This window comes from Argentina silus (assembly GCF_951799395.1).
Source record: "Argentina silus genome assembly, chromosome: 17".
Classification (NCBI taxonomy): Eukaryota; Metazoa; Chordata; class Actinopteri; order Argentiniformes; family Argentinidae; genus Argentina; species Argentina silus.
The window spans coordinates 15,337,740-15,347,739 of record NC_139671.1 but is presented as its reverse complement, the minus strand read 5'-3'; the positions used below and the strand labels follow the sequence as shown (position 1 = coordinate 15,347,739).

The window sequence follows — 10,000 nt, the reverse complement described above, 5'->3', positions numbered from 1 at the left end:
CATCAAGCCCCAACCCCAGGCCCATCCCTATCCCCAAGCCCTAGGCCTATCATCAAGCCCCAACCCCAGGCCCATCCCCATCCCCAAGCCCTATCCCTATCATCAAGCCCCTATCCCAGGCCCATCTCCAAGCCCAAGCCCCAACCCCAGCATCAAGCCAGCCGAGACAGCTGAGGCCAGGCCCAACCTCAGCCCATCCCTCTTTTTCCTCTATCTCCCCCCCTTAGAAGGCTTGTTCGGGAAACTCTGACAATGGACCATAACAGATTGTCCCGTATTGGAAACCCAAACAAAGACATCACCTGACTTGGCTTGTATCTACCCCCCTGGCTGATTAAACATTAAGATAATTTCCCACTTCAGAAACAGAGACCTATTGAGGTCACATGATCCAACCTTGCTTCAGCATAACTGTCTGTCAACTCTCTCTGATATATCATTTTCTGATCTATCTTTTTGCCAAAGAATGTCTTTACTCAGCAAACTGCCAAACCAGAGATTCATATTTGCTTATTCAGTGAAATGTGATCTAGCCTTTATCCAATGCAATTGTGCTCAGCGGTATCTCTGAAATTCAGCATATACAATGACTGGTGCAATGTCCCAAGGGAGAGAGAGGGGAGAGAGAGAGAAAGAAAAAGAGAGAGAGAGAGAGAGAGACAGAGAGAAAGGCGACTTCATCGCTACTAATAGGACCGTGCCTGGTTCGAGAATGTTGTTTTAATGTCACTGGGGATTTCAAAAGGGCTGTCTAATTAACACCAGCCATACAGCCAAACAGAGAGAGAGAGAGAGAGAGAGAGAGAGAGAGAGAGAGAGAGAGAGAGAGAGAGAGACAGAGAGAGTCCTACCAAACAACCACACAACACAACACTGACCTGTCACTCACTCTCACCCACACAGTACCAAAGGCAAGAGAACAAAGGCTCCGGTAGCCCCCTGTGTTGGATGACCTAGGCCAAATATGATACCTCATTAACTCATTAACAAATAACACTATAGCACCAACTATAGGGCTGACTAGAAAATGAGAGTGGCCCTAAAGCTGATCAGAGGGAAGAGAGCAAGACGGTTGATAAGTGTTTCCAGGGCCTTAGGGGGCTATTGCCTGCATGAGTCCAGACTGATGTCTCTCTCTCTCTCTCTCTCTCTCTCTCTCTCTCTCTGTCTCTCTCTCAAACTCTCTCTCTGTCTCTCTCTCAAACTCTCCAATTCTCTCTCTCTCTCTCTCTCTCTCTCTCTCTCTCTTGAACTCTCGAACTCTCGAACTCCTGGACCAGTCGCTTTGGGAACTATTAGTGACAAGTTGCTAATGTCATAGGGGAGTTTGAGGAGAGGGGTTGGGGACAGAGACAGTCTGCTTGAACTTTCAGAGCCCTCAGAGTCTGAGTTTTTTCCTTGTCACTGTGTCTCTGTATGATCTTTAGGGGGTTCAGGCTCAAGTCCCTGTTAAGCACTTTGTGACAGGTATTCTGTAAAAATCCCCATAAAACCATATTGATGAATTCATTGATGTATTATTGATTTTCCTGCAAATTACAGCTGGGAACTCTTTCTCACCTCTGGTCTTAAGATACCAGCAGAAATACTAACATTCCCTGGCATTACTGCACAGCTAGACGGACGCTTTCCTCATGTCTTACTCTGAGTAGTAAAGTTTAATGTGGAAAATATGCCACTCAGGCTATGATCCAAGACCAGAAAGAAGGGACTGGAGCACCACACTAGAACCATCTGTTTATTACTCAACAACATAGAGGAGAGGTTAGGATGCCTTGAACAGTGCCATCATAAAGGAAGTGTGGTTGAAATAAACCCATCCAGCAGACACACACACAGACACAGACACACACTTGCATGGACGAGCGAGAGCACACACGCGCACGCACGCACGCACGCACGCACGCACGCACGCACACACACACACACACATACGCACATGCGGACACACACACACACACACACACACACACACACACACACACACACACACACACCTGATCCTAACTGAATGATAAACAGCAATGGAGTAGCATAGGGTGAGGTTCACAAGCCCTTCCTGTGAAGTCTAGCGGACGGTGTTATTAAATTCACATTTCCATTTATCAGACGCCTTTATCCAAAGTGACTTACAACAAATACATTTGTCTAAGTAAGTGAATCATCTATTCATAAGTCATCATAAGAAAAAGTAATCAATTCTAGGACTAGGGACTATTGGCAGTCACAATGCTAGAAGAAGGAAGAATTACTCTTTATTTTTATTTTTATTTATTTACAAGAGAGAAACCTGTACAGGGGGGTAGTGGGGATGAAGAGGTCTTAAATTCACAGAGCAGCTAAGGTGTTTATCCTATATTTAGCAGGATGCATCGCTAGCAGTTTCGACTGGTCACGATGACCCGTAAATAGATCAAATGCATGACCTTCGGTCGGAGCTCAGTTTAATTCTGGCCTCCTATCTCCAAGACAGAGTTATGATACTAGGGTGGGAGAGATACAAGCACTGTCGTTTGGGTCCCAGATTTTCCAGATTTGTCCATCTTGACCTTCCTTGTCCCCCTATAAGGAGTTCTACTGTCAGTGGGAAAGGTCGGCATGTCATTTAGCATTCCGTAGGGGAATTCTGGAATTTTACATTGTGGAACATAATCTGTTCCGTGGTCATGGGCTTGTTTGACAGACAATGTGAAGTCAATGTGAATGACTGACATTCCGATGTCTGTACTGGGTGTGACTACATGGGTTAGCCCACACTGCTCATGATTTCACAACTAATAGAGTCATGTATGATCCTAAAATGTAATTTAATGTATGATATTCCACACTCATATAGATATCTCCTCTGTCTGAATGTTTCATACGTCTCTCTAAGGTATGTCAATATTTGACCAGCGCCTGTCCAATGTTGGACTGGACTCGTTGACCACCCACACAACAACCACCCACACAACCCAAACACCAAAACAGGATCCCCACCATTTGTTGTATAATAAAACCTAATTATTGCATTAAACTTCCCCTGAATATGCAGTGGTGTTGTGTCTGCCAACTCTATGCAAATCCAGGGCAAAACCACAACTGTTTCTGGCACACAGTCTGGGACTCTCGAAGCACCCACTCATGGCATTTTCTGAAACACACACACACACACACACACACACACACACACACACACACACACACACACACACACACACACACACATACACACACACACACACACACGGTATCCTACCGTATGAAGCTGGTCTTTCCCGTGGAATACTGTCCGACAAGCAGAACCATGGGCTTGTTGTCAAAGTCGGCATCCTCCAAGGCGGGCGAGTGGAACTCGTGGAATTTGTAGTGTTCCTCCAGGGGCAACAGCTTGGTCTTGTACAGCTTCTTGAGCCCATCGCTGACTGTCTGAAAGACCTCCGGATCCTTCTTCCTCCTGTCATCGGTTCCCAACCAGCTGAACATTATGCAATTCGGCAATGGACAACCTTATACTTTATAGGGATCTCTAATGGGTGGTTGCTGTGTTTGAGGATGATGTTTATAATGCGATATATTAATTATGAAAACACAGTCTTCTATTCAATAAATCGGAGAATTGTAGATCCTAGATGTTGTGTTTTTTTCTCCTTTTCAATCAAACATTATTCCATCATTTGGATGGAAGCGCTCCCAACGAAGTCTTTTAAAGGCCAAGCACGGGACAAAGATGCATTCAGACGAATATAAGCCAGCTATTTCACTAGACACACACTAGCGAACCTAAAGCATATTTACATGCACAAAGTCACATCACATCTACAAAGCAATGATTGTCAGCCAAAGCTGTAGTGGAATCCCAAAAATGATGCACGTAGCTGTCAAAATGTGATGTCGTCTCTTACATTGGAATACTGGCGCGGTTGAGGCCACAAACTACTGTCTAAATAATATAATTCCTTCGAGTCAAATGAGAAAACAGTAATACAGCGGTAATAAAACGTCTAGTCCTACTGCTGCGTGGAATCTCTTGTGCGATCGCGGTACGGCCCCGGCTTCTCTACTGCAGCAGATTTAAATGCCCGTCCGACAACGAAACCTGATCCGAGAGGAAATGCCCAACGACTGGCAAAGCCCCACCCAGTATGACAACGGCTGAAGGCAGTGATGGCAGCGCCATATTGGCGGATGAGAGGGGAATGGACCACTTTGTAGCAGCATCTTGTCGCTGTTGCTCCTCTTGTGGTAATCACTAGCTGTAAATAAGGCACAACAACTGCATTGCCATATGAATACATGCAAACGGTCCTCTATGAACATGTTGAACCTTCACCTTGATGAGGAACATTATAATAGGCCTATGGCTTATTTGTATGTGGCCTAACCGCCTAACTAATTTTATGGGACCGTATATTCAGGATAGGATTATTCACGTTTATCTTCATTGATGTCAGTGTTGGAGGGCATTGATACTGAGAATCAGCCTAATTTAAAGAAAGGGGGCAATGTCTCTATCATTCATTTAGAGAAAGGCGGCAATGTCTCTATCACAGCACTCACGCCCATCATCATGAAGTGCTTCGAGAGGTTGGTCCTGGCTCACCTTAAAGACCACCTACTGGATCCCCACCAGTTTGCCTACCGCCCGAACAGGTCAACGGAGGATGCCATCTCCACGGCACTACACTCCGCCCTGACCAACCCTGGACTTCCTGATCAACAGACCCCAGTTTGTTAGGTTAGACAACCACACCTCCTCCACCCTGACCCTGAACACCGGTGTCCCACAGGGCTGTGTGCTGAGCCCTCTCCTCTACTCTCTCTTCACCCACGACTGCATGCCTGTGCATGGCTCTAACACCATCATCAAGTTCACAGACGACATCACGGCGGTAGGCTTGATCAGTAACCATGACGAGTCGGTCTACAGGGAGGAGGTTCAGCACCTGGCGGTGTGGTGTGCCGACAACAACCTGGCCCTCAACACCAAAAAAGACCAAGTAACTCATTGTGGACTATAGGAAAGCTGGGGGCTACAAACACACCCCCATCTACATCAATAGGATGGAGGTGGATGCTTCTAGTTCCTGGGTGTCCACATCTCTGAGGACCTCTCTTGGACCCTCAACTCCTCCACCCTGGTCAAAAAGGCACAGCAGCGTCTATACTTCCTCCTAGGATCCTGGTTAACTTCTATCGGTGCACCATCGAGAGCATTCTGACAAACTGCATCACAGTGTGGTATGGCAGCTGCTCTGTCTCCGACCAGAAGGTCCGGCAACGGGTGGTGAAAACCGCCAAGTACATCACCGGTGTCCAACTCCCTGCCATCAAGCTCCTCCAGCACAGGCGGTGTCTGCGGAGGGCGCGAGGCATCAGTAGGGACACCTCTCATCCCAGCCACCGACTGTTTTCCCTCCTCCCCTCCGGGAGGCGGTACAGGAGTCTCCCTTCCTGCACCAGCAGGCTCAGGAACAGCTTCTTCCCTGCAGCCGTTACTCTGCTGAACTCAGAATCCCGGCGGTAGCCCCCCCCCCCCCCCCCAACCCACCCAGCCACACATACCTCAAGACCATTGCCCTTGTTCAACTCTACATATCATATTTATATTAATCTCATGTATATTCACTTATTATATTCATTTATTTATACTCACTGTAATACCTCATACTGTAATACCTCATACTGTAATACTGTAATACCTCATACTGTAATACCATGCACTGTCTCCAATATCATGTTTTTTGCACTATGCCACTATTTGGTTCATCTGGTTAGATGCCAAACTACATTTCGTTGTCTCAGTACTTGGACTCTGTGCAATGACAATAAAGTTGAATCTCATCTAATCGAATCTAATCATACACATTACCAGTATGACATCTGGTGGACAAAACTTACCATGGTTTACAATTTTCTATTTGCACAAATGTTGATGAAAACGTCTGTATAATGAATATCATCTCATTTCTAAACTATAATAAAAAACGTAATCCAGATCCATTGTTTTCTTAAAATATTTTACCAATAGACAATATACATTAAAAAAAAGATCCCCCTCAAGCAACAGCTTTCTAAAGGGTTGACAAGTGGTGCGTTACCTTGCCTATTCGACTATGTGAACCATCAATGATCAATAATACAAGATTAATAAATTGATGAATTTATTAAAGCATAATTAAAAAGAATGAAAAAGATGCTAAGGTTGATTACAATAATATGAAATGGATACATTGTCGCAATGACAGATTCGTTGTGACTGATCGCTAGATGGCGCCACCAGACCATAGCTCAGACCACGCATTCATTTTGTGCTTTATACTTTTCAGTGCATAGTTACTGCATACACAACACGACTATTAGATAGTATGCTCTCTTTTCTTCTTTTTTATGTCAATGATTTATTCAAGAAGCAGAGTACAGTATAATATGAAGCACGTTTTGGAGTGGTTATCACTAAATAATGAGCTTGGTAAAATAGCTAACCAGGAAGTTATCAAGAAAGTGTCAATCTCTATACTGTATCCAGTAAATTGACTAAATCTTTTACATTATCTAGTAACAATTGTTCATGTACGTCCTTACACCCTCCGTCTCGGCTCCTCTTAATGGGAGTCTACTCGTTCAGACTCAATGTCAGATACAGTAAACTACAGTATACAGTCCAGACAGTAGCATAGCAAATACCTGTTCCTATCTAGTGTTGATGATCACCAGGTCTGCTCCTCTACTCCTCCCAGATGTTGGTCTTCCTCCTGATTTTTGATCAGCTTTTCTATCTCTGCCCATAACTGGTCACTCTTTTCACTCAGGTTGTTTTAACTGGTCTGTAACTGGTCTCTCTCTTTCGTCAGGGTGTTGTAACGGGTCTCTCTCTCTCTCTCTCTCTCTCTCTCTCTCTCTCTCTCTCTCTCTGTGTGTGTGTGTGTGTGTGTGTGTGTGTGTGTGTGTGTGTGTGTGTGTGTGTGTGTACTGAAAGGTTTCAAGGGCAATAGAGTTAGTCTGACAATAGACAGTTATGCCATCACACTTTGACTACCTAACCTTGCGCACCTGCACATTTCCATATGTAACATACAGTAGGAAACATGACATATAAAACAAGAGATACAAAACGTGGAAAATCCCTCAACTCAATATAAACGTTGTCCTATGTATAGTTCAAACAAGAAGGCTAAAGGCTAAATAAAACCACAATAGGCTTGTTTGTTACAGTAGTAATGGAGAATTGTGTCTTATCATTTACACGGTAGGTGGTGCTAAATCCATACACAGTTTGCAGGTACCCCAAACCCGCTGATTTAGATCAAGCTGGACGACATCCAGTTTAGTAGCTCGCAGCTCGACAAGCAGGCAGGTCCGAGAATATCTAGAGACCAGGGAGGGCATTCACCGGGCACGCGTCAGTCTCTGTCTGAGAGCGAGCTGCGTACTAGAAGAACAACCGGAGGACCTATGAGCGAGGTAGCGCGAAAGCACAGCTCACGTCTCCCCGACCGACTTTCCTAGAAATGTGCTTCTCGTAGATTACCCCGCGAATAAAGGGGCGATTTCTGCTCCAACAACTCATAGGAAAATGAAACGGCTTTGTCGAAAGCTGACTTTGGCTTTGGTGGTGCTTTTCTGGGTCAGCGCACTACTGTATTTGATACTGTTAAGTCGGAGGAAAGTATCGGACCTGGGTACCGCGGACGCACAATACAAAAAGGTAAGAAGCACACAGTTTGCTGTCAAGACTTTTACCACTGTGCAACGATATCTAGCCTATGCAGCCCACAGGTAATGCAGGTAATGTCGCCTAAATTCTTAGGCGCATCTACAATATTTCCTAAAGTTGGCCCCATGATGTGAGTCGAGCGTATGAATGCGCGCAGGTATGTGCGTATTTCTATGAAAATATTGATTTAGGCTTGAAAGGGTGTCAGAATGTCCACTCTGGTGAAGACTACCCCTCTACAGTGCAGCATACATGCCGTTCTACAACTTTGCAAGTTACAACGGACGTGGGTTGGTTGAATTTGTGCACAATAAAGTTGCTATAAAGTGGCTGAGCTACATCATTAGATTAATAAATGAATTATCGCTTGAAATAAATGTTCTCCATGTATTCTACAAGCGGTTATAACTCATTTACAGACAGTTAATGACGATAGGATTAGGACCGATGTCTGCTGTTCTTAAACTTTGAATCAAATTGACAGTAATGATATTCTGTAATAATATTATAAATTAGTTTTCCAGTCGTAGTTAAACACCTGGATATTCCTCTATCCTCATGGATAAAACCACAATTAACCTGTCAGTAGCTCAAAGGTTGACCTGGAACCTGCGGTCCTGAACGTTGTTTCGTTAGCACTAATGTACCTGCTGTCTAAACTGAAGTCATACAACTCTTTGTAACCTTATACAACCGACTTATTTTCTATGACTCATATTCTACAAATTAATTAAACGATGTTCACTTCATTTCATTCCCTCCATTGAAGGATGTGTCAGAATAGTGTTTGATTGAAAAGGAAAAACACAACATATATGATCTACTATTTTTGGATTCATTCATTTGAATAGAGGACCGTATTTTTTATCGTTTCTGTGAGTTTAGTTCTTATTCTATTCCGGTACATCAGTAGGGGTTTCAAGAGATTTCTGTTCGAAAATGTCGGTTACCCTCACAAATGCCTCGCGAGTCAACTCGCGAGTAGTGAGTGCTTTTAAGTGTATAGGGAGTGTATGAGGGAATTAGACTTGTGAAGTGGGCACTTCACTTCAAGTCTTGATTGATTGATTCCGTGTCAAAATGATAGGCCTCCATTAGATGAATAAGTAGTTGTTATCTGAGAGAATGTGTGGAGGGTTCTGCTGTGGAGTTCAAGTTGGAATGTTCACGGAACTTCAAGGACGTTCTGATGTGTGGAAAAGATTTTGTGGTAATTATTGGATCCAGTATAATGTGTGAAGACAAACAGATGATATCAGACCCCCAGAGTATTTTTCAGGTTAAATACGATGTGCACAAGGGAGTGATACAACATACAGCACCGTACAAATGATGTCTGAGGAGCCGAGAGGCCATAACACAAAATAGCTGTTTTATTATAAAATGTGATGGAGAAATAGCTGAACTGTTACATTCATTGTTAAATGCAAGGTTACAGTATAAATATTAGAGGACGGCTAGAGGAATGGAAAGTCTGGCAAATAGTCTTCCTTTCGTCTGCACAGATAATAAAATATGTACTGTAGCGTGCGTGTGTGTGTGTGTGTGTGTGTGTGTGTGTGTGTGTCTGTGTGTGTGTCTGTGTCTGTGTCTGTGTGTCTGTCTTGTGTGTGGCTATGCCATTCAAATTCAAATGTAATATTCCCATACAATGAAGGCACAGCAACAATGTGTTTACCTCACTGCTTTGTGAACAACAGCAACAACATCAACAATAACAACAGCAACAGACTGCCTCCATCCCTAACCAGCATGAACTCATCCTCCCTTTGAAGAACACATAGTCGTCTCTCTCTCCGTCCCCCACAAGCTCAAAGGCCCCCACAAGGTCTTTCAGCTTCTCCCAGTGCAGTTTTTGAGGTTCAGATAGGCAGTTGAACAAATGAAGCTTATGCTGCAGAAAGCAAAGAACCCATTTCAGTGTTTTTCAGTATTTCCAGCCCCAACCATACACTCTTTCTCAGGATCAGGAGATTAAGTCGGTCTGCCATGAGGCCTTTAAGTGTTTTACCTCGTTATGTGTTTGCACGTTCAGAGTAACTCTCTTGTTGTTGAGCACAATAGGGAGTCAGTCTTTTCCTGGAGTGTTCAATTCCTCACATGCGGCTGTGTCTTGCCTGGAGCAGTGGGTGGGGATGTTGTGGCTGTGTAACGACTGTCTGTGGGGAGGGTTTTTAATGTAAATTGTTCTTTAAATATAAATGACACACAGCACACTCATTGTTTTCTGTTGAAACCACATTCACCTAGCAACTGTAACCTCTCTGTCTTTCTTAGCCGGACGAGGTTCTGGGTACTAGGTTC

General features: G+C 44.1%; 2 protein-coding genes across 4 annotated transcripts in view; one reads left to right on the top strand and one right to left on the bottom strand.

The window, feature by feature from the left end:
* Positions 1 to 4,048, bottom strand: part of ehd3 (EH-domain containing 3) — a 29,135-nt gene extending 25,087 nt beyond the window's left edge. For 2 of the 3 annotated variants that reach the window (XM_083688604.1, XM_083688606.1), the window contains exon 1: positions 3,239 to 4,048. In XM_083688604.1, coding sequence (XP_083544730.1) covers positions 3,239 to 3,465 — 227 coding nt within the window. In that variant the 5' untranslated portion in view covers positions 3,466 to 4,048. The remainder of the gene's footprint in view (positions 1 to 3,238) is intronic. The other variant, XM_083688605.1, reaches the window with a different exon arrangement.
* Positions 4,049 to 7,476: 3,428 nt separating this feature from the next.
* The window catches only part of galnt14 (UDP-N-acetyl-alpha-D-galactosamine:polypeptide N-acetylgalactosaminyltransferase 14 (GalNAc-T14)), a 91,381-nt gene continuing 88,857 nt past the window's right edge, over positions 7,477 to 10,000 (top strand). The window contains exon 1 of the mRNA XM_083688366.1: positions 7,477 to 7,687. Within this exon, the coding sequence (XP_083544492.1) occupies positions 7,556 to 7,687 (132 nt within the window). The 5' untranslated portion in view covers positions 7,477 to 7,555. The remainder of the gene's footprint in view (positions 7,688 to 10,000) is intronic.